The sequence below is a fragment of the Anabrus simplex genome, chromosome 1 (genome assembly GCF_040414725.1).
Source record: "Anabrus simplex isolate iqAnaSimp1 chromosome 1, ASM4041472v1, whole genome shotgun sequence".
Lineage (NCBI taxonomy): Eukaryota > Metazoa > Arthropoda > Insecta > Orthoptera > Tettigoniidae > Anabrus > Anabrus simplex.
The window spans coordinates 1110056435-1110082858 of NC_090265.1; the positions used below are offsets into that span (position 1 = coordinate 1110056435).

Sequence of the window (26424 nt, forward strand, 5' to 3'; positions counted from 1 at the left end):
GGGTTCCGTTCTGGCAGGACGCCGCTCGATCCCCTTCGCCCATACTGCTACCTATGACGCGACCTTTAGGAGTAATTTTAATGGAGTATAAAGGCCCATATCATTCCCATGGAGCTGTACAGGACACTGTACGGTTTCAATAGCCAAGTCGTCGTGGGTCAAGATGACGGTATAATCCCTTCACATCAACTTATCTTTAAGAGGCTATTTGCACCCCTCTCGAATATGCTTTAATTTTATGCTATATCAAGCTCTTGTCTCCTATTAATATTGTTAAAGAGTGTTGGGAGGCGGATTAGGAAAGATCGTTGAAGTATTGAGTGCTGAGTGTGGGGAATGTGGAGAAGGTCTTTGGTTCTGGTGGAGCGGGAAGGAACACGGAGAGAGAAGAGTGAGACAGGATGTTCCGAGCGGTAATGCCCATTTAAGATCCCGTGGAGGAAACTCAGGTCAGCTACCTGTCGCCTGATGTGCAGCGGTGACATATTAATTGCCATTAATACCTGCTGCGTAGACAGATTTCGGAGCTTGGTGTTTCTGTTCCTTACAATTGCAGCAAAGAAGGACACTGCTCTGTTAAACTGCTTAGTATTAGAGGGGGAAGCTGTTGTCCAAATTGGAGAGCAGTGGTTTAAGAGAGGTTGAATGATCGTGAGGAAGAAGTGCTGTTTTAATAGCGTATAGTAATTCTGTTCGTACATCACGTATTCAAGAAATGTCTGAACACATGAGTTGCGATTTTTAGTTTGTCGTTCATCTCTGGAACTTAAGATTGGAAGAAGATTCATTTGGCTATAAGTTTAAAATTGGATGATATTTAAATTCCAATCTCCCCTTTTTCAAACAGTTTGCGGACAGTGGCCACCTCTTAAACATCAATCGTAAAAGATTTGAATATTAATAATCGTGTACACTGAATATGTAGTTACATACCTACCAATCAAATTGCTGTAAAGATTTCTATCTGAGTAAAATGTGCGTGAGTCATGACTTCAGTTCATTATTTTGCCTGAATTTCTCCAAAATACTTGGATGTTACTGACTAAACTTTTAGCAGTAAGTGATACGATTTGAAAATACAGCTAGAAATGGGCATCATTCGGTTATTCGATATTTTTATCCCGACTTCGAGAACTTCTCTCCTTAGTGTTCTCTTTCTCCGAAAGTTTTTCCCACTGACTATATTTTATTTATTTATTTATTTATTCATGTATTTATTTATTCGTGTCAGTAGAACAATATAGATTACAGATGCAAATTAGATCAAATATATGAAATTACAATATTTACATAAAATTAAAGAGTTATTTACAAAATATCGGCCCAGAATTTGGCCACGTTAACAGCACTGATAATGGCCTGTGCCAGATCAAGTTATGTGCATTTAACAGGGCATAGCGGGCAATTAATAAGCTGCCTTGTCGTTTGTACCACGCCGCATTCACATAGCGTCCGATCCCCCTTCAGGAGGTCCCATTTCTTCATATTGTCCTTTGATTTTCCAACGCCTTCTCTTAGTTTGTTCAGTGCCTTCCATGTAGTCCAGGTTTCTTCATTACCAGGGGGAAGATTTTCCTCCAATTTAGGCGTTCTGGATGAAAAGGGATCTTCTGATTCCAGAGTAGAAGTCCGATCTTCCTTGCATCTGCACTAGCGGTGGATGAGGAGTGCATAAAAATGTTCCTTGACTTCAATCGAGTTGGTGGTATTTTGTGTCCATGTAGGGGGTGGGCTGAGCTGGTAGAAGGCCTTAACCTCTCCCCATTTGCAGATACTTCGCGTCTGATCTCAGGAGGGGCTATTCCCTATTCCTGCAAGGGAGTACAGTTTGTCTGTTGGTGTTGGTTTCAGACATCCTGTAATATGTTTGCATGTTTCATTCAGCGCAACATCGACCTTTCTGGCGTGTGTAGATTTATACCAAACGGGACTAGTATACTCCCCTGCTGAGTGACAAAGTGCTAAGGCTGTTGTCCTTACCGTATGAGGGTGGGCACCCCACTTTGAACCTGTCCCTTTACGGAGCAGGGAGTTCCGAGAGGAGACCTTTGCTCTGATGTTTGAACAGTGCTCCCTGTAAGTTAGAGAACGATCCAGAATAACACCCAAATATTTCGGTGTGTAATTGTGTTCTATAACTTTGTCCTTCCACTTCACTTGCAGCTTCCTTGAAGCTTGTTTGTTCTTCATATGGAAAGCACATACTTGAGTTTATTGATGGGTTTGGTTTGAGATTATTGGTCTCATAGTAGTAAGACAAAATATCCAATGCTGAAGTGGGATTGTTTTCTACTCTTTCAAAGCATTCACACCAAGTAGCGAAGGCCAGATCCTCAGCGTATAGGAAGCTTTCAGTATGAGGTGGATGTGGCTGGTCGTTGGTATATATATTGAAAAGTAAGGGGGCTAGCACACTTCTTTGAGGAAGACCATTCTTTTGCGTTCTCCATCGACTTCGCTCTCCCTGAAAGTCAACAATGAATCGTCGATTCTGTAAAAGGGCAGGAACAATTCTGGTTAGCTTGAAATCCTTTGTAAGGCTGTACCGATATTTTTAACATGATTTGATGTTGTACGGTGTCATAGGCATAAGAAAGGTCTACGAACGCTACTCCTGTGATTTTTCGGGATCGAAAACCATCTTCTATATACTGTGTTAGGTTTACTACTTGTGCAGTACAGTTCTTTCCTGGCCTAATACCAGCTTGCTCTGTGATCAACAAAGGCTCCACAGATGGTGCAAGACGGTTAAGAAGCATTCTTTCAAAGATCTTGTAGAGATGACACAAAAGGGATATCGCTCGAAAGTTCTTAGGGTCATTAGGGTCCTTGCCGGTTTTAAGGAGAGCAACTACTCTGGCCTTCCTCCAGATTTTTGGAATGTAACAGCGCTCCAGGAAGTTACTGAAGAGTTGGAGTATCCATTCTTTGGCAGCATTTCCAAAATGTTTAATTTGCTCTATAAGAATGTTGTCTAGACCATATGCTTTTCTGTTTTTACACATCTTGATGGCGTTTTCCAGCTCTCCAAAAACAAAAGGTTTGGATATTTCACAGGTTTCATCTTCAATGTTCCTTGAAAATTTTGGTGGTCTAGCTCTGCGTTTAACTTTGCCATTCAACAAGAGCTGATGGGCGATTTCATTTGGGGATACATTATAATGCACAGATGCCTTAGTGGGGTCATTATTCAAACGTCTTAGTAGTCTCCAGGATTTCAAGCTGCTCTGCGACATATCCAATTTTTCCATCAAATTAATCCAACGTCCCCTTTTCAATGTACCATCAGTCTCTATCAGTTTATTGCCAGCCTGTATTGTTTCTTCACTAAAAGGATCCGCTTCAAAAAGCGAAATGTACTTTTCCAGATCTTTTAATGCACAGGGATCTAAACCTTGTATGTACTGAGTTATGTAACCACGTGGGATTGACTTGCATGAACATTTCTTGATAGCATCAGTGAACTTATCATATGATTCTGGACTTGGATCAATGTTCAAGATCGTTTCATCTAGACGCTTGGTGAAGTTATCCCAGTCAGCTTTCTGAAAATTGTACTTTCTTCGAAAAGGTATTATTGAGGTCGAACCGCTGAGAACACCGGACAATTAATTGGTCTGTGCTGAGTATGAGGAATAGGTTCACAGACTTCCTTTACACATTGATGGGATATGGTATCAGTGACAAATATGAGATCATAATTGTATCCGCGTCTCCATCTGCCACAATTGAAGGACGGTGGAAGCTTGTTGTCATGAATTAAAGACAAGTGATTCATTTCAGCCCAATTTGTAACAGCTAGTCCATCTTCGTTATCATCTCTATATCCCAAATGGAGCTGTGGCTATTGAAGTCATCCATAACAAAATGGATTTCACTTCCCAGAAGATTAACGGACTGGGAGAAGTGAAATGGAACATTTGGTGGTTTATAAACTGACGTTAACATACAGTTTGATAATTCTGTTGATATCAGTTCTATATCATAATTTTCAGAAACGGAGGTTGGTAGTATATTGAGTTCAGGGCTTTCAGAAATGGCACTGCCGTATTTTCAATGAGGTCTCTCGGCGACAAGTCGCATTCCTGGTACTTTTGTTCGGTTTTGTGTACTACTTCAGTGAGTTTTCTGAACACAAAGAACGTCACATGTGTGTGTGTGGCACATTTGCTGTAATATGGCCTCTTTATTCGATGTCATGCCCTCTATGTTTACTGACAGGATTGTTAGCTTTGGTCCTGAAAAGGACCATTTGAAATATTTATTAACCATTCTGAGTTTGTAATAGTGTTACTGGAGTAACAGATTCAGCCGTCTAGGAATAGTCCTAGTCCGTTGCCCAGGAGACACCCGGACGTATGACAATATCACATATAAATACACCCTTCTGGGAGGTTTCTCTCGTGTCCCCCTTCTCTCTGACTAAATAATATATTAAACACTTTTAGTTAGGCTATTGGGTGAAAAATAAACTTCAGGGGCATCTCTTCGTATCGTATCATCATATAATTTAAGTACACACGTAGCCACTGACACCACAATAACAGAGGTTATTGGTCAATTTTTACACTCACGGCTACTTCAGGTTTATGAAGGAACATTTATACCAGTTCTTCGATAGTTATTAAAATAACTTTAAAAATGAGTCAAGGAATATGAATGAAATGTCTGTCTGTCAGGTCATCAGCCCAGAGGCTGGTTGGATCCCCAAATAGCACCACCAAAAACTATGCAGTTATGCCCAAATGAGGTGTACTAGGTAAGATGAGGAGTGAGGTAGTTTGCCATTGCTTTCCTCACTGGACCAGAAGGTGCTACTGCAGCACGACTGATCTTATGCGCAACACCTTTCGTAACACTCAGACACTAGTTGTGCTCCAAATGTCATTACTCAGCACCACCCATACCCCAGCAGCTTCCATATTGTCACAACCATGGATGAGACTCGGACTTCAATGGAAGCTACACTTTGCTCTGACCTGTGCCAAGAGATGGATACAAAATTACTGCATCCATCAAGAAATGGCAACAGGCGGATGAATGAAATAATTTAATTAATATGTTATCAATTTTAGTTCCGTATTGATTGTTCAACAGTTCACAATCGTAGGTTTGGGGTTATTCGCCTAATCCATTCTTGTACGGTGTTAATTATCTTTATTTACGTTTGAAGGCACATTATGAATGCAGGACTAGTTTCGATCCTCTGTTAGGATCTTCAGCTGCTAAATGTATCATGAACATAAATATATCAAGATATCAATGTATTAAATTAAAAATATTACACTGTTTAAGATATGTACATATCTAAACTATGGTGTTAACAGCATTGTTAACATCATAATCATGTATCTGAGTTCGTTCAACGTTCACTTTCACACCTTCACATACTACTGTAGTTGCAGCGGTTTACATAGCGCATTGTTGAATCAAAATTCACATGCACAGATCTGTGTCTAAATGTTAGTAATCGCAATAGCACTTGTAACCATTTGGTGGGAAAACCGTACAGGATCTGCTATGTCAGACAGGTGTACACAAATTGGTCAAATTCGTCAACAGAGTCTGTAATAAAACATGGTTCAAATCAGTGACGCTGTCACACTCAGTAAAACTGGGTTGAAATTGTTCCTCTTTCAAAACCGATGTACTCTGATATGGAAGTTCTTGCCGTCTATTTATTTCATGCCTTCATTTGTGGCGAAGTTAAGGCCCACGGCCCTCTCTTACACTTAACCACATATCTAATAAACTATATAAAACAGAATAATGAAATAATATAACAAAATATAAATCCTAACCTCATTCATTCTTCCTTTCATATTGCCATTCATACAAGCTGGTTATACATTTAATAGGTAATCTCGGCAAGACCGCTTGAAAGAAGCTAAGGAAGTGCAATTCCTAACACTAACTGGAAGGGAATTCCATAGCCTTGCACCAGACACTTGAAAGAAGCGGTTAAATGAAGATAAGTGATGCACAGGAATTGCGAGTGTAGTAGTCGATCGTGTGTTTTGTTCATGAGAGGAGGAGAGTAAATTAAACTTTGAGGATAAATGCTGGGGTTTAGATTCATTCAGCAGACGAAATACGAGAGTAGCAACGTGAAGATGTTGCAGTTTGTCGATTTTTAACCAGGTGAGAAGTTCATAATAGGGGGAGATATGAGTTGAAAATTTAATTGAAAATATAAACCTAATGCATGAGTTCATTGCCCTCTGTAATTGTTGATGTGTTGTCTTCTTATGAGTATTGCATTGATGGTTAGGAGAGAACCTCCCTTGAATACTCGTAAGTTGATCTAATTTGACTAACAATGAGCTGTTGATATTTGGTTGTGTAATATGGGATATACAGAATGAAAAAGAAAATTTGTAGCGTTAGAAAATGTCTATGAAATTTGTAGGAAGTATTAGAGTTAATAGTATGACTTACCTTTTATATCCCGCGCTGGTTGCTTGTGACCCTGCTGAATGTACTCATTGGTGAGTAAGGGTCACAAAGTTATAAAAGCTTTTCTTAGATTTCATGTTACATACATTTTGTGTGTTCTAGAGCAAATCGTCTGCAGAAGACAGAGTGCAGGTCACACTCACTCAGCTGACTTTTAACAGTTCTGGTACATATGGCTGTGAGGTGAGCACGGAGGGGCCTATTTTCGAGACAATACTGCAGAAACAGAATATGTCTGTAATGGGTGAGTTTATGTTCAATACCTAGTCTTTTTCTTTTTTAAATGTTATTTATTCGGTGCGTCGACCTTTGTGGATCTTTTGTCCCTATACCTAGTCTTTAGCTTACGAAAATTGTTGTGGTAGGCCTATATGACTGGTTGTCAAATCCTTTTTCACATAGAAAATACTGTAAAATAGATGATAAGAAGCTAAATAATTATCAGCACTCTAGATTTAAAAATAGGTTATTACATAGCTATTACTTCAGAGTTCGTTTCGAATTTTGAGAAAATGGGATCTCTCCGGCTGGTGTGTGTGCATATCGTCGCTGCCGGGACAAAACCTCCTATGTGAAATATTTTAGCCGGTTAGGTTCTGTCATCTAAGGTGCAATATTGTGTGAATATTGTCAAGGCAATCTCGCTCTTCATAATGTATGTGCTGCGGGTCAGTATATCTCCAAAAATGTTATCACATAGGAGGTTTTGTCCCGGCAACGACGATTTGTCCATCTGTACGTAGGTCGAATTATAAGTCATGGCAACTACTTTTTTTCTCGCGAACAGGAGACAACACGGAAAATCTAAGATAAGCATTTGGAAACGTGGGGTTTGTACGTGCGTATGATGCTACTAGATGGTGTATGTAAACGGCAGTGTGGGTCTAAGCATGCCCCCAAGTTCATTGTGTGAGTGAGAGCGTCACAAAATGGGAGTCAACAAGCAAGAGCAAAGATCGTATATTAAAATAGTAGTTCTCCGCGGCAGAAATGCACGCCAATGCCATGCAGAGCTGCGGGAAGCATGAGGTGTGCATGCCATGCCCTATAGAACAGTGGAGAGGTGGGTGGAGACGTTCAAAGGGGATAGGGTATCAACTGATGATTTTCCTCGTCCAGGCCGTCCAGTTTCCATGGACAAAGATGTACGCACAGTGGAAACCTTGGGTGATTATTTCGAAAGTCTGTAAACAGTGGAGACCTGTCCTTTGTACGTAGTCTTGTGTATTTGCTGTCTATACCAAAATAAAACAATGTTTATCAATGGTCTGTGTTCTGTCACTTTCCTACGAGAATCTCCTGAAGTCAGAATTTGTCTTCAGGCACTATGCATAAGTACATGCTCTATATTTCCAATTGCATATCTTAGATTTTCCGTGTTGTCTCCTGTTCGCTAGAAAAAAGTTGCCATAACTTATGACTCGACCTTCGTATATTTGCGTGGCTGGTTCCGGAATGCACAAGCGAAAGGCTGATCTGACAAGAACTATGAAGCGTCATACCATTAGTGATTTGCTTGCGTATACCTAGTTATTTTACTTCCATAGACTTCGGCAAAGTCAGTGCAATGAACCCAGCCGGGCTGAATAACACATGTGATAGAGGCCTGGCCTTCTGTGAGCTATTTAGCGGGTTCAATCCAGGTTCAGGCTGGTGGTATTTGAAGGTGTTTCAGATGTATTGGCCACGTGTCTATAGATTTAGCCACGTGTAAGAAGAAATCCTGCAGGACAAAACACGTTGTTAGTGGAATATAAATAAAACCAACATTACTATTATTATTACAATGAAACTTTGAATGAAGCATTTTTAACAATTGGAATACTTTTCAAATGATTTCTAAAGAGTTGTTAAAAATGAATCAGAACTTTTACGATGAAGGCTCATTTACAAATAGTTGATTATTGGAGTTTAGAGATAACTTACTGTTGTTACTGTTGATAGACATTTATCCTCTTCGACTACATCTGAGCCGTCAACTGTAAAATATGTCACTACTGAATACTTACCACTGGCTGATATCGTTTCAATCGAACATTTATGTGATGGAAGAATTATTTTCTCATTGGCATTCGACTTTTGTTGAATATAGTCACATAATCACTGCTTTGCAGTTTATTAACGACTACATTTAGATCACACCACTTGAGTACGAGTGCAGCCTCATTTCGAGTAACACCTAGTGTCTGCAGTGCACTTTTTTTGTATGGGCTAGTAACGCCATCCCCTATGCAGTTAGTGTGCGCGGTGTTTGCGGGCTTGGCAGACTGGTATGTAATAACACCTTCTGGCTCGGTGAGGAAAGCAATGGAAAACTAAACAGCTCCTCATTCCCCTAGTATGACCTTTAGTGAATCCTAAGTCATCTATGGCAGCTGAAGGTATAGCTTTTGGTGATACAACCAGCCTTGGTGCTGTGGAATCAATATCCATATACGATTAACTCCTAAATTACAGTGTATAATTCGAAAAGTGATCTGTTATTAGAATCAGAAAATGACGCAAAATGCCTTCTTAATCTGAGTCAAATAGAGATAGACAGGTTTCAGTACCTTTGAGATCGGTAGGACCAGTTATTACTTTGCCTATTTTGTATGCCTATTTTAGCTCTCGTTGCCTATTTGAATATTTACTGCTTTTCTTCTACCTTTCTTGAGTTGTTATGGATACTTTATTCTATTATTTACATATTAAAATTATTGAACGGAAATCAAATAAGCGATTTCATGTTAATTTCATATATAAAAGATTGCATTAGTACATTGACTGACAGAGCAAATGCAACACCAAGAATTAGTGGTCAGAACTTATGCCAATTGCAGGGTAGACTGACGTCACTGAGGTATGCTCATGATGTGAAATGCGCCGTTGTGCTGCGCACATAGTGAACGATAAATGGGACACGGCGTTGGCGAATGGCCCACTTCGTACCGTGATTTCTCAGCCGACAGTCATTGTAGAACGTGTTGTCGTGTGCCACAGGACACGTGTATAGCTAAGAATGCCAGGCCGCCGTCAACGGAGGCATTTCCAGCAGACAGATGACTTTACGAGGGGTATGGTGATCGGGCTGAGAAGGGCAGGTTGGTCGCTTCGTCAAATCGCAGCCGATACCCATAGGGATGTGTCCACGGTGCAGCGCCTGTGGCGAAGATGGTTGGCGCAGGGACATGTGGCACGTGCGAGGGGTCCAGGCGCAGCCCGAGTGACGTCAGCACGCGAGGATCGGCGCATCCGCCGCCAAGCGGTGGCAGCCCCGCACGCCACATCAACCGCCATTCTTCAGCATGTGCAAGACACCCTGGCTGTTCCAATATCGACCAGAACAATTTCCCGTCGATTGGTTGAAGGAGGCCTGCACTCCCGGCGTCCGCTCAGAAGACTACCATTGACTCCACAGCTTAGACGTGCACGCCTGGCATGGTGCCGGGCTAGAGCGACTTGGATGAGGGAATGGCGGAACGTCGTGTTCTCCGATGAGTCACGCTTCTGTTTTGTCAGTGATAGTCACCGCAGACGAGTGTGGCGTCGGCGTGGAGAAAGGTCAAATCCGGCAGTAACTGTGGAGCGCCCTACCGCTAGACAACGCGGCATCATGGTTTGGGGCGCTATTGCGTATGATTCCACGTCACCTCTAGTGCGTATTCAAGGCACGTTAAATGCCCACCGCTACGTGCAGCATGTGCTGCGGCCGGTGGCACTCCCGTACCTTCAGGGGCTGCCCAATGCTCTGTTTCAGCAGGATAATGCCCGCCCACACACTGCTCGCATCTCCCAACAGGCTCTACGAGGTGTACAGATGCTTCCGTGGCCAGCATACTCTCCGGATCTCTCACCAATCGAACACGTGTGGGATCTCATTGGACGCCGTTTGCAAACTCTGCCCCAGCCTCGTACGGACGACCAACTGTGGCAAATGGTTGACAGAGAATGGAGAACCATCCCTCAGGACACCATCCGCCCTCTTATTGACTCTGTACCTCGACGTGTTTCTGCGTGCATCGCCGCTCGTGGTGGTCCTACATCCTACTGAGTCGATGCCGTGCGCATTGTGTAACCTGCATATCGGTTTGAAATAAACATCAATTATTCGTCCGTGCCGTCTCTGTTTTTTCCCCAACTTTCATCCCTTTCGAACCACTCCTCCTGGGTGTTGCATTGTCACTGTCAGTCAGTGTATTTGCACTGACAATCTCACTCCACAAGCCAAATGGTCGAGAGGGTTGCTGAATATCGTACCTGCTATGTAAGATGTGATGCAGATGTGTATTAAGTAGCTTACATTTAAACCATTTTTATGATTTTATTGCCCATTTTTGTCAAATGCCTATTTTAATTATTTTACTACGTATTTTCTAAATTTCAAGTGCTTATTTGCCTTCCTATTTTAACCAAAATAAATGCCTGAACTTTCGTGCTTTATTATGAAAGAACTACTTAAATAGTTCCTACTTTTACACAGTTTGTTGTTGTTAATGCTGTCAACTGTAACTGGTGCACTGTCACTGTTTACTCTTTTCTCCTGTAACAAATTTGATCTAGGAACTACTAAAATTCGCATGATAGTGGACATTGACATTTCCGACTATGTAACCACTGCTCAAACTGTGGACGATTCTCCTATTAACCACTCCTCCCTCTTAATACGGAAATTTTGTATATTGGAGGAACATTCTATTCTACGGATGTTGCAAAACTCCCATTACAAATGTTGGGTTTATAAAGGGGAGTATATAACGCTTTGAATACGAAACCAAGTCCAGAAATGTATCTTTTCCGTACTACAGATACAGCAGTTTAAATCCTCCACTTCTGCTGGAAGAAGGAGCGATAGTAATATATAATTTGTGATCGTTGTATTTCTAACGAACCAGGTGGTAACGTTGTTCAATGTCAAGAAAAGTAAAGAAATACTTTGTCCCACTAGCGATTTTTAAAAATAATAATACTATTGGTTTTACGTCCCACTAACTATTTTTGGAGACGCCGAGGTGCAGGAATTTTGTCCCGAAGGAGTTCTTTTACAAGCCAGTAAATCTACCGACACAAGGCTGACGTATTTATAACACCATCAAATACCACCGGACTGAGCATTAATCGAACCTGCCAACTTGGGCTCGGAAAACGAGCGCCTTAACCATCTGAGCCGCTCAGCCCGGCATTAGCAATGTTTACAAATAAACATAACAATCTGTTTTCCCTTCTTCAAATTATGGTTAGCAATCTGGTCCGCACTTTGTCAAATGTTGTAGAGGTGGTTCAAACTCAGCGCGCGTAGCTTGGATTTCTCGAACATCCCAGACTGAGCCTGCGTGTGAGCTAGCGGGTGAGTGTATTACATCTGTTTCTAGTGGCCCAAGTCGGGTGCGTCGGTAGCTAACTTGACGACCATTCTGGGTTGAAAATGTGATAACTTGGCAGCTTTAAATAATGCCCCCATCTTCGCTTGCTCACACACCGTCTCAGTTTGGGATGTTCGAGAAGTCTACGCGGGCACGTGGAGTTTAAGTGGGCACCAAAACATCAAGCCGTTTGCATACAAAAAGAGGTCAACTTGATACACCTAGCTGAAGCGGGAAATGTGGACACTTGATTAGAAGTTATTGTACACGTAGCACGGAAACTTTACGTCTCCGGACATGAATTTCTGTTTAAAACGTCTTCTACTCTGTCCCCTCCACAAGCCAAAGGATTTTCTGATGGAAATTTCTGAGCACCTTTTATATTCACCTCTAGTTTTACAGTATAAAAAGTTACCTTTACGGCTGTACTTCGGTGTATACACTTTGTCCTTTAACATCCAACATTCAGTGTTCGAGAAAGACGACTTTTGTAACGAATTCCTTAATTTTGAACATTTGAAAATAAACTATTTCAGTAAAGTATGCTGGAATTGTTAGTTTTTAATTGTGGACGTAATTTATCCTGTACTAATACCCTAAACAATTAACAAATTAGGAGTATGATAGCCGAGTGGCATTATAACAGACGTTTCACCGAGGAGTTGCAATACATGTGAGATATTTGAAATGAAAAATTCATGTCCCTGTGGTTCGGATTCCACGTAATAAAACTGGAGATACCGTGGCTATGATCACGATATCAACAGTCACGTAATGGTTAAACAATTAGTTTAAATTATTTTGCATATTGTGACTGCTTACGACTCATACGTGCCAATTATTAGGTAAACCGGCTGGGAAGCGTACGCATAGGCACTCGTTTCCTACGCTGAAAGTTGTGGCATCAAATATATCGGCACCGAGTACTTCAATGTGAGAGACTCAAATAAATAAATTTACTGACCTACTTCTCAGAGCAAAACTCCAGAATTTCAGCAACTCTGAAGACCGATAGTTGTTGAAGGGACATGAAACATTCATTTTTCTTATTTATATAATAGAACACGTTACTGTTACTCAGTTATAGATAAATGCATTAGAGTACCTTCTCTTAAATTAATTTAAAAGTCGATATAGTTTTGATTGTTATATAATGGACGACCTAAAAAGCCATTACACATTTTCTAATTTAGATGATGTCATTGCCATCTCAACATCGTGTGCGACTTTATTAAGTGTTCTACTAATTAAAACTTCTGGACTAGTGATTGATTTTTAATATAACCTAGTTGTATGAATGAAATCTTTTCTGGTTGTATTTTCCCAAAAAGTCTATAACCGAATGTGATTGATTATAGGTCCATTTCAACTTAAACAATTTCTTCAAAACTACCTGCTTCAGTGGAACAAAAATAGAATATCAGACTCATAAAAACAAGTTCCTAATTTCGATCTTGGCTGAGAAATCCGATTGTTGAAGGGGAGGCAATCATCTTGGCACTCCGTGACATAATTGTATGTTTCACTCTGTGTTCCACCGATACATTCAACACAGAACCCGTTAAATGAGGCCTGCTTCGTTCCTATATAGGAGCAAATACAGTAGAGACGTCGAATTGGTACGCAAACTGACAAAATGGCTCCAGTTCACAAGCCTACAACCCGATGCACGATTATTATTATTATTATTATTATTATTATTATTATTATTATTATTATTATTATTATTATTATTATTATTATTATTATTATTCAAAGGTAATTAAGAAGGTTTCACTTGCAGGCAAACGTTTGACTCATTTTTTATTATATGAAATTACTATCCGCTATAAATACTGTAATATGGCACTGAAATTTCGGGAAACGTAACAACTAAAGAAAACAATCATCCAACCAATATATATTTTATTTTGTATATGCGAAAGGAAAATCAAATCAATAAAATCGGTATTTTCTTCGAGTAAAAGAATGGCGTGTGACCTCTAGCAGGTCTTTCGAGTTGACGCCGTATAGGCGACCTGTGAGTCTATGAAGATAGGGCCCTAACTGTCATGAAATCTAATTCTGAAGGCGGAATACACACCCAGACCACGAGCCTGCGGAATTAACCAATGAAGGTTAAAATCCCTGACCCAGCGGGGAATCGAACCCGGGACCTCTATACCAAAGGGCAGTACGCTAACCATTCAGCCCTAGAACCGGACTTTTCTTCAAGTTAACTACCGTTTTGAATAGAAAGTCTCGTATTAATATAGGTAAGTACTGTATTTTAAAATACAATACAATAAAATGTTCTGGAGATTAAATTCAGTATTGGTGGATTATTTATTACATCATGAAAATTTGAAGACGTATAAAATGCAAATTTATTACAAACAAAACCATGTAACTGGCTTTGAAAGGAAAAGAGGTTATAATTCTGTTATTCTGCTACTTGAAAGGAACAGTCTTATCTGATCACAATTTATTGTATGGTGGTCATTTTTTGACGTTCAAGACTCTAAAATACGCATCAATGGAGAATACTGATATAAATTTTAATCTGAGATTAAACAACCAATAGGTACTCTCATTGAATTGTGTTAATTATTTGTTCTTTTAAAACCTGTAGGGTTAATCTATACTAATATTATAAAGACGAAAAATGTGTATATTTGTTTGTAACAGATAGACTCAAAAACTACTGAACCGATTAAAAAAAAAAAACTTCACCTATAGAAAGCTACATTGCCAGTGAGTAACATGAGCTCTATTTTATATTCAAACAATTCTAGGTGGGGGGCACGGGGGTGGATAGGCTAATAAAGGCAAAATATCGAATTTGTCGTACAAGGACGAGACAAAGCTCATTTTAATCCCCTTGACGCAAAGAACAAAACTCGGTAAGCCCTACGGGCCCCAAAACCAACCTTTACGGAGATGTTGGCACCACACTACCCCTGCTCCAGGAATCGGATAAAATAATGAACTGCCGTAACCATGGCAACGTCAGCTCCAGGATTCTACAGCAGCGAAATTCTCTACAATATATCACTAAAACCTAACATGTTACAGGCATGAAAATTGGTATTTGGAATCTCCTTTAAAAATAAAAGAACGCAAATGTTCGTTTTCAGAAAATCCACTTAAGGAAGGGGAGGAGAGAGAAAAGAAGCGAGGAAGGAGTTGAATTAAATATATGAGGATACATATTACACTTTTCCGGGCCTCGAATGGATGACCCACGCATACGAATGCATGCACGTAACGGGGTAAACATCTACGGATGAGATTGGATTGAAGAGCGGGTCGAATTGCTTAACGAGCTTCGAACCGCTCCCCTTCCTACTTTCTGTGCTGGCCCGGCAGCCTGAGCACTTGGGGAGTGGTACGTTCGAAAGAAAGAAAAAAACAAATACTTAAGATGGAGCCTTATGTATATGATATGAAAGTAGGATCTCTGGGTTCAAATGCCTACTGGATACTGCTTAGCACTGCTACAAATGACAATAATCATAAAATAGGGGTTACGAATACTAATTTATTCAAATATGACATGTTAAAGAAATTGATACAGCTCTATACAATGAACTCTCCGCATATGGGAGGAAAAGAAAATAATGATCACTTTAAAATATGGATCGCCCATGGACGTCGTCTGCATAACGGTGTGATTGAGGTTTTGCGATTGCTATCGTTCATATTTCCTCACTAGTTCAGACCGTTCATGACATTTTTATATTATTCTGTCGATCACACCGTGAGATGATCTGATGTCCCTACTCACATATTACTTCCTGTTCTTAGCACGAAAATAACCGGGGCCTACGCTACATAATTACCATATTAAAAGAAACATTTGCATAATATCCAAACAAACACACATACCATTTAGCTAAACCCCGGACTCCCTCATCTATCACCAAGACCACGCAACGCTGCACAAAGGTTCTGTTTGAACTCAAAAAATATATGCACATTAATTCTACACATACACAGATATATATTTATACACTTCATGCACAAAGGAGAGCCATTCCTAGAAAGAAACAGCATGGTTATCACTGTCTCCGGCCCAAGGCGCAAGCTTGGGGCAGCTCGCTCAAGGGCGCCATCATAATCCAGAGTCGAACTGGCCGACTCCCGACCGAGAGGTACTGTGGATTTCTGAAAATCCCTAGACTAGCTACAGTCTCATATCACCGGATATCTGGGGGAGATCCCTACTCATTTATTAAATACCTTCAAAATCAGCGTGATAATATCATTATATAAGTATTCTTAGCTAAGCCATTTAAACCAAACAGAAGAGCACGATGAAGACCCAGAGCCCCAAGTCTTAATACAATAGTACAGCGGGATCCCTCTGTCAGGAGGGCGAGAGCCAGACACTCACACACAAAAAAGAAGGGCGGCCATTTACTTCGCACGACCATTTCTCATTCATTGGCCACGCCAGATTCTTCTCTCCCTCACACGTCCACCCTTCTCATCTCGGGGACATATCCATGGCCCACTTCATTTGTTTATTCATATTATCGTAGAATTCCCATGAAATACTCTTTTATTCCCTCCCTTCTCGTTATTACCGCTGAACGCTGACTGTGGGCACGATCACTTCTAACTCATCTCATCGTAAATTCCTCGGGCATTCGGCCCTCTCACTACGTCTCATATCGCGTATCTTCTTCCCTTGGGCATAGGGCTCTCATGACTCCTCAGTCCACTGTTTCCATACTCCTCGTTCCTCGCACAGGAAATATACATATGTTTAAATCTTTTGACCAAAGATTAGAGACTCCTGCCTCTGTGTCTCACCCCGGCTATAGATAAAAAACCCACTCCAAACCATTCTGGCCAATTAATCAAAAAATCACGGGAGACTTGCACATGGTCCCTCACAGAAATAACACAGCATATACCTCTCCCGGTCGGGATTTCTTCTCTCTTGCGGTACATGCACTGATTATATGTGTAAGCTAGGCATGCATTGTCTGACTGACCCATGAGTTTCCCCGGCATATACGACAGCCACGTGGGACAGTAACTAACAACATTTTGACATGGTTTCCCCTGCTCGCCAGCATTATTTTTCCAGCCACCCCTAAGGGGAACTCAAATATTCTCCTAACCTTGTTTCCTTATTTGCTAGGACATTCTACATATTACTAAAACTATAACCCTCACGATAAGCTAAACATTAAGAAGAAAATGAGTCGTCCGGGAATTCAGCTCCCTTGAATTTACTTCAACATTATAAAGATTAATAAAATTTCCATATTTGGACATGCATTATCTTACAACATTCTGATATTTACAAAAGAAAGCTAATCCTATCCCCGGTTACATTATCATGCTTAAGAAATTAGATTTGAACATCACTCATCTGTTTGGTGGCCGTTGCGTTTCCTTCCACGGGAGACCCATGGTGGAGTTTACTGCTGCATGACCCCGGGGCTGGTGGCGGGCGTGCAGTCCTTCATCCCTGGTCCATACAAGTCCGACATCCTGGGGAACTCGTTCACAGCTGAAATCTTACAGTAATCCAAAATGGGTAACACTTCACCACTCGTCACACGGCCTCTATTTCCAGAGTTTACACCACGAATAAGCCGGTCTTTCAAATCACGGCGGGTGCGTTCACAGCAGGGATCGGGTGGCTCACGAGACTCGAGCACCCTGATTCAGAATAACACTTTGGGTGATACCAATTTATTAATATAACTGGCTCCTTTAAGCCGGCACTGTCCCAGCCGTCTTCCGCTACTCGTTTGTAAATTACGCTCGCTGATTAACTAGTTTGACACGCGGCACAGAGACAATTCACCTAGGCTCGTTTGGCCTCCCGTTACACTTCACAGAGGCTTTGTACTTCACGATGCGACGGACACAATAACCCTCTTAGTAAGCGGTCCATGGGTTCGGACTGTAAAACTGGAGCACCGCGGGACACAATGTCCCTTCTCAACGACCCGCAAAGAACTGTCTTCTGCGATGGCCAGCCCGGCCTATATCATTTTGCTCGCCGGAAGCCTGGGGGCGTAAACGTTCACGGTTCATTAAGAACAAGAGCTCCTTTCATACCAAGAATTGAAGACATTTAAATAGTGTATCTTGTGGCCCTCTATCTCCTCTTTCATTTGAGCAAGGCGTGCTGGACCTACGATCGGCAGTTTTTATGCAATTTGCTTCCCGCCTTTGATTAATTCATTAGCGTCCCTTGGGGGGTGGAGTCATCTTTGAGCGCGACTCTTAGCTTGGGTGACGCTGTTGTATTCACATGTGTTAGCAATATGTTACATCTGGACAGCTGGTGACCTCATTTCTTCCCCTGAATAAATTATTACATATTTTTAGTCTGGGAAACGCAGAAAATTCAGCTCTATGCATTGGTGTGTCTCACATAATTTTCCTATGTCTGGATCAAAATATCCCCTTTTTACGCGCCAAAATCCGACGTTGGCACCCGTAACCCGTGCATAAAAAACCGGAAGTTCCTTATGTTAGTTTGGAACTCTGGGAAGCTAAGCCACACCTCGGGGCGTATCTGACTACTCCAGCATCGCGTCCTCTTCTAGCTCTCTCTCCAAGTTGAGAGGGTATTTTCGCGGGGGCTTGGCCCCTGCTCTGTCTTCCCTTTGTTTTCCAGGCGCTCTTCCGCGGGTTCCATTGTGGCCGGACGCCGCTCGATCCCCATCGCCCATACTGCTACCAATGACGTGACTTTTAGGAGTGATTTTAATGAAGTAGAAAGGCACCTATAATTCCAATGAGCTGTACCAGGACACTGTACGGTTTCAATATAACTAATAAAATTAAGACTTTAAAATTGGTACTTGGAAAAGTGAACACTTTTTTGAAAATCCACTTAAGGGGGTGAAAAATATAAAAAACCGGGTGTATTTTTAAAATGAGTATATTTTTTCTACCGCTTTACCCATACCTGTGCGGTTGTGGGTGCGAGCTATGTCGCATATGTGGATTTGACCCTGTTTTACGGCCGGATGCCCTTACTGACGCCAACCGTATGTGTAGGGATGTAATTACTATTGCGTGTTCCTGTTGTGGTTGGTAATGTGGTGTGTTGAGTGAATATGAAGTGGAGAATGTTGGGACAAACACAAACAACCTGTCCCCCAGCCAGAAGAATTAATCACAAGCGATTAAAAACCCCGACCTAGCCCGGAATCGAAACCGAAATCCTGTGAACCGAAGACCTCAACGCTGACCACCCAGTCAAGGAGTGGAGAAGTTTTTATAATGAGTATATTTACATTATATCTCATCAACGTAACATGATACAGACGTGAACAATGGTATTTGTAAACCCCGGTACACGTACTTTTTGTTGCCGTAAAATCAACTTAAGCTGGAGGTCGAAAATAAGTCAAGAAAGAGTTGAATTATCTTGATGAGGATACTTATATCTCAAAAAATAAGATGTTTCAGACGTGAACATCGATATTTGGAATCTCCTTTAGACATAAAAAAACCCTTTTTTTCCGACTTAAAAGAGGACTGTTTCTCACATGTAGAGTTCCATGACGCATGTTCCAGATTTAGCTCTGCCAGTAGCCTGGTCAGCTTAGTCCCAAATGGCAATGCCACAAACGTGGTTTACAAAGAGGTTCTGGTGTAAATGAAATGAAATTTTTCGGCGAGTTTTTACGCTTTACGGATTTTCAGAAAACGTCTTAAGTGTAGTACGGCTGAACAATTAATTTTATCAACTTACGAAATCATCACGAGTGAAGCCGCTGAAAACCGATAATTAACAATACATTTTGTATGAGTATTTCACTAATGCGAGGTAGTGGTAGCCTGAAGTGATCTTGAAGGTATTAACGAAAGATACAAGCAGTGATTAAATACATACATACATACATACATACATACATACATACATACATACATACATACATACATACATACATACATACATACATACATACATACATACATACATACATACATACATACATACATACATACATACATATTCGTTATAGTCTGCAAGCCTCTGAATAAACGAAGCGCCTCGAGAATTCTCTTCTCGTAAGTAGCTCTGTGGCCTCCTTCAGATCCACATCTGTTATCTCCAAACAATTACAAATTGAGTCGTCATCTTGTCTTCTCTCCGCTTCTCTTAACCTTCACAGCGAGTCCATTAATCTCTAAGGTAACCTGTCCTCTTCAAATCGACTCACATAACCGAAACATCGAAGCAAAATCACGCATAATGTCATATATCGAGTTTGCTTCTAACTTAACCTTAACTTCCTCGCGAGTACAAACCTGGCATTGTTCCCACCTCTTTGTACCCGTAATATAATTCATACTTTTTAAATCAAAACTTTAATTCTTTATGGAGGTTACATATAAAGTTAAATAATAAATGTTACAATCCATAAATAGAGAAGATAATCCACGAGTAGGGCCTACTACTTTTATTAGGTGGCTTCATTCATAGTGCCTCATCTCTGGCCACATAAAAGGAAATGTTATATACTTGAAGTGCAGGTCAGTCGGAACAAAATATATTTTAAATTAGATTTATAGGTCTTCGGGTTATAGAGTACAGCCTCGATAGTGATTCCGATTCTCTTGTGTCATTATGTTGGAGGATCTGAACGGACTCTCGCGTCCTAGATATAAAGGATCAGATGTGATTTTATGTGACCAGCTTTGGTGTGGCCACGGATGAGGATTACTTGGCGTCGCCGTAATCAACGAAAAACTTCAGTACAAGCACTTTCGTTGGCATCATCATTGGCCTACGATGGAGTGACTTGTATCTCGTGGGACGTGAGTTGGATGTTGAGCAAACAAGGAGATTACGAGATACACAGGCTGGTATTGGAGGAGAAAAGGAACACTAGGGCTTGCTGCTTAGTTTCAGTTGAAGATGATAGTCTATTATACAGTAGTCACACGAGGTGACTACGTGCAATTCTGTCGGCACTGATTAGGATGGAAATACATAATAATAATAATAATAATAATAATAATAATAATAATAATAATAATAATAATAATAATAATAATAATAATAATAATAATAATAATAATCCTGTTGGGGGTTTACCTGTTCCCCTATCAGGCGTGTCCCAGGTGGCGGATAGGGGGGCTCGCCGGACTTGTCCGGAGAGTCTGAGGGAAATAAAATTATGGCGTATGCATATATATCACGTATTTCGAGTATGTGTAGACTTGAAAATTATCTAAAAGTCTTTCAAGGCCCAATGGTATTGTACACGATTCATAAGAAGCACTCTACGCAATTGAAACATCATCAATAAACATCAACATTAGAGCCATTGAGAAAATGGAACGATAGATACTGAGGGAAATATTCGGACCCAAGTTTGAAGATGGCATTTGGATGCGAAAAAGCTCGGAGGAACTCTATTCATTAGCTGAGCGATTCACTTCACGTGCACGTAAAAGACGAATGAAATTCTACGGGCATATAGCTCGAATGGATGACTGACGATTGACCAAGAAAATATTTTTCTTTACCAATGGAACACGACAAACTAAAGTGCGCTGGCTAGTAGACACCCAAAAAGATCTCGCAGTAGTCGACATTAACCCACTGGAAACCACACGGACAACAGACAAAAGATCAACACCCACAAGTTTGCACCCAAGAAACCGACGGCACGAAATTTGAAAATACAAAACGCGTGGACACATGAAATACAACAGGCCTATAATGAAAGGATGAGGAGCTTTTGCGAAGATAATAAGAACAAGAAGATCAAGAATACCAATGTTAAATAATGGTTCTACGTGCTCCTTAGAGGAGCATGTGTATATATACTAATAATTCTGTTTTGCCTCTGATAATCTCAAAGTATTTCAGACATCTGAGCAATAATCTGCAAGCAGCTGTATTTCAGATTCTTGAAGCTGGAGTACAAGAAGATAAACAAAATGGAATTCCAAGATGAAAACTGAGTAAAAATCATAATATGAGGAAGTGCTTGACAAGTAATGCATTTCACTTACCTGGGATTAGTGCAACATAGTTGTTGCGCCTGAATCGACTGTTATGTGAGAGTGTTGTCGGAAAAATACTGACCCACAATTCCTTATGAATGAGAATTTTGATACAACTCGTACAATATTGAACATTACTGCATGTGACAGAACATTTCTGGCGGGAGTTCTACGCTGAAATATTTAACATAGCATTTTTCCAACGTGCAACGACAAGCAATTTCGTTGGCTTGATCATTGGCCTACGATAGATTTGTATCTGGCGGGACGTGAGTTGGATGTTGAGCAAACAACGAGATTACGAGATACACAAGCGGGTATTGGAGGAGAAAAAAGAGGAACACTATGACTTGCATTTAGAAACTAACAAATACAGACAAATAAGTGGCACAGTGAAGCACGCTGCAGAGTACATTAAAGAACAAGCCCAGGTCGACTTCTGTGAAGATTATTATTATTATTATTATTATTATTATTATTATTATTATTATTATTATCAGATAATTACAACATGACAGTGACATCTGGGTACTAAAGTCAAAGATTAGAGCTCAGTCACAGATTTGCAAGGGTGATATACGCACAAGAGTGCGATTGTCTGAATTAAGATACAGTACTGGGGAAGCTCTTATCACAACATTGACTAACGGATAATTATTTGAAGCTTTGAGGTAAATATGATTTTGTTCATTGATAGGTCAAGAATCATCACATTAGCCTTCCTTATAATCAAAAGGGCGAGAGAGATCTTGGACAACCTAATAAAAGATGGTTGATATAATGCCGAAACAAGATAATCCTTTAAGTTTGATGATGGCCAAAATTATTATTATTGAAAATAATACGAAGAAAATAAAAATAATAAATATATTGTATCTCCGTGCTGTTGAGTGAAGAACAACTTTATCCACATCGCAATAGCCTAAGGTAGAAAGTATTTGATTACAATTCCTCGTTTTGGGACAATATAAATTAATTTAAACATTTCTGTCCAACAATATTTCTGACCTATAGTAATAATAATATTAATAATATTCGAAAACCGTTAAAGTAGTTAGTGGGACGTAAATACAATAAAATTATTATTAATAATAACAATAATCGTGTTGTTTTTAATTTACTCGGCTGCTATTAGCGTTAAGGACACGACGGAGTCACTGTCACAGCTTTCCTAAAAGACAAAATATTGTGTCAGGACTCACATTTCCATTGACTTACATGAACATTAGGCGTTTTGGTCCTAAATAACCTAGTTTTAGTAGATATTAGCCAACGGCCGTAGCCGTGTTGAAACACCGGATCCCGTGAGTTCTCCGAAGTTAAGCAACATTGGGCGTAGTCAGGAGTTGGATGGGTTGCCACGCGCTGTTGGGGGGGGGGGGGTAAGGGAATGGAGGAGCGGAAAGGAACTGGCCACCCTACCGCACGTAAACTCCGGCTCAGGAACACCTCTGCGGAGGTTCGGACCTGCCTTCGGGCAGAATAACCTTTACCAAGTAGATATTAGGTTGGCTCTCCAAAGACCCTAACTGACGTTCTCTTCAGATCGGCATTCAGATGTGTTAAATCAGGTTTATCAAGTTTCATGTAAGCTCGTTCCGTAAGCCACCATTGGTGGTATCATAACAAGAAGAAGAGCAGTAGTATGATGTGCACTGGCAGCCACGATAAAGCTTTTGGACCCGGCAAATATCGACAACGTTGAAAAGGTAATAGTTTCAATATGAGAAATATTGAAATATTAATTTAAAGAGCATATATTAATATAGTATACTGTATTGCTGTAATATCTTATGGTGGTGTTGCTTTAATGGTCACTTGTAGGTGGCTAAGGTGCTGCAAAGTAATTTGATAAGGGTATAATTTCGTTAAACTGAAATGCTTTACTCTAATACTGGTACGCATTCATCAGCAGAATTAACAGAATATTCAATAGGAATGTTCATTTGCGAAGTAATTCATGGAATGGTTCTTTTAAGGATAGATACTACTGAACAGCCTTTGAAAACGCCAGACAAGAAATGGTAATTTGATACCCATACTGCCAATCGCATTTACTCCTTTAATATGAATACATTATGACGTAATTTAGTTAAGATTCATAATGAACTATCAACCTTTCTACTACACAAGTAATTTTCTCTTAAATTAGAAACTGTAGTAGATGGCATAGCCTAGTTAGAATAGATCTTAAGAACAATATCTTTCGAACTCAAGAGTTAGTTCTTCGTAGTTGCAATGAACTATTAATACACTATTTGAACAAGAAACGTGAATATTGTTAGAATGTATAGTGCATAGGTTACAATGATATTGCAGTACGCCTGAGTGCAAAAATAGTATTTCCTTTAACATTCATTCATCTTATAAACGCTTCATCTCACTATTTGAGACCGATCAAAAATAAATAAATAAATAAATAAATAAATAAATAAATAAATAAATAAATAAATAAATAAATAAATAAATAAATAAATAAATAAATAAATAAAATAAGAGTTTTGTCTGTACATTACTTAGAATTTAAAAAGAATGGTATTTCTATATCAGTAGTGTCCACAGTAGCAAGGAAATGCACTTTTTAATTTTCCGTAATTTCTCTCTGTCTGTATGTACGTATGTATTTACACGCATCACGAGAAAACGGCTGAAGAGAATTTAATCAAAATCGGTATGCAAAGTCCGGGAATATGTTGCTACAATCTATACCATAAATAATTTTATTCACGCTGAGTGAAATGGTATTTTAGTGGAAGGCCTGAAATTTAATTCTCAAATATTTATGTTATTAGTGGTCGTATCGATAAATACTCCATAGCTGAAGTTATATAGTATTAAATTTACGATCATTTATGTCTTATACATTGTTACCGTACCGGCTATGATCACATAGATATTAATCAATTTTGATTTTTGTCACGAGAAAATGACTAAACAGATTTTAATGAAAATATGTATGTAAATTTGGAGAATAAGGAACTACAGTCTACGCTATAAGTAATTTTATAAGACGCCCTAATATCACAGAGTCGAAAGAAAACTAAATGTGAAGGCCTACAATATAGAAAGCTCATAAAATTGATCAACAATAACATTACATTGACCATTGTTTGTTGTGATGTGCTTTGTGTCTTACTCATCTCAGATAGGATTACTGTTGAGTACCTAGTATTTTTTTAAAATTTGCCTTACGTCGCACCAACACAGATAGGTCTCATGGCGACGATAGGATAGGAAAAGGATAGGAGTGTGAAGGAAGGGTCTTGGACTTAGTTACAGCCCCAGCATTTGCCTGGTATGGAAATGGGAACCACGGAATACTATCTTCAGGGCTGCGACAGTGGGGTTGGAATCCACTATCTCCCGGATGCAAGCTCACAGCTTCGCGCCCCTAACCACACGGCCAACTTGTCCGGTCCTACCGAGTGTAACAATCTGCTTGATATTGGCGGGAAGTAGCTGGGGTGTTAGATAACCTTCTTCTTTAGCATGCCATTCCTCTGGTTCATAAATTTTCTGATACTATTGGTACATAACACATTGGTTCATCATAGAATTCGAGCTATCATTCCCTACACTGAGTCACTGATTGGAATGAGCTGTGTGCATATTTAACGGAGTATTGGCAGAGGAGTGTTCACGGCTGTGTGTGGCCTGGTCATTCCAGTTCTGGAATTTTGGACTGTTAAATCGGCACCGTAGTACTGTTCGTTAAAAGTGAGAAAATGTGCGGTTTTTCATTTATTTTATAAGGATAACATTGCTTTTAAACGCTACTTTCTTACTGACGTCTTTGTAATGACCTATGTTGACTTCAATTAGGAAAACCACAAAGTCGGTCTTTCTGAGAATCCCGTAGCGAAGCACGGGCACATCGGCTAATAAATAAATAAATAAATAAATAAATAAATAAATAAATAAATAAATAAATAAATAAATAAATAAATAAATAAATAAATAAATAAATAAATAAATAAATAAATAAATAAATAAATAAATAAATAAATAAATAAATAAATAAATATTCAGTTAAAGGACATATTGAATATTGCGTAAATGCAGAGATCTTTCTGGATGTAATGTGTTAACTTATACAATCCACTAACTAAGTAACGAAATGTGCAGAAAATAGTGCTCCTTTATGAGGAGCAGAGTGCTGTTAGTATAGACCCCTTAATGTAGCCAGGTAATAGAACCGCCAATAAATCTCTTGCACGAAATGTTAATGTTCAGTCTGGTTGTTCTCCTCTATAGAGGCTCCGGCAGTAAATTACAGAGATTACACTTCGTACTATTTCATTACTGTTTGAGATATTCCTTCAACATTGGCTGTGTTTATAGCAGCCAACAGTGAGGGATGAATTCGATCCAATTGTTCCTATATCGTAATTCAAACACAACGCGGTGTACTGCTTTGTCAACAAAAGTCACTGGAAATGTAAATATGAAAACATCTACCTACTCCTACCAACCCAGTTTCAATCAACATTTTGGAAATACAGTCATTCACCGTGTTAAGAGCTTGGATAAAAGGGGAATTATACAGTCTCGATTGAGTAAGCAGTGTGAGCGGATGTATCGAGTGAGTGCTGAAGGATGGGGATTACGTTGGAGTTTTATGGAGTGAGGATTGGAAGTTGGCTGT

General features: G+C 39.8%; 1 protein-coding gene across 1 annotated transcript in view; it reads left to right on the forward strand.

Moving 5' to 3' along the window:
* Positions 1-26424, forward strand: part of LOC136858173 (uncharacterized) — a 174597-nt gene that overhangs the window by 87111 nt on the left and 61062 nt on the right. Inside the window, exon 3 of the mRNA XM_068225397.1 lies at positions 6559-6700. Within this exon, the coding sequence (XP_068081498.1) occupies positions 6559-6700 (142 nt within the window). The remainder of the gene's footprint in view (positions 1-6558; positions 6701-26424) is intronic.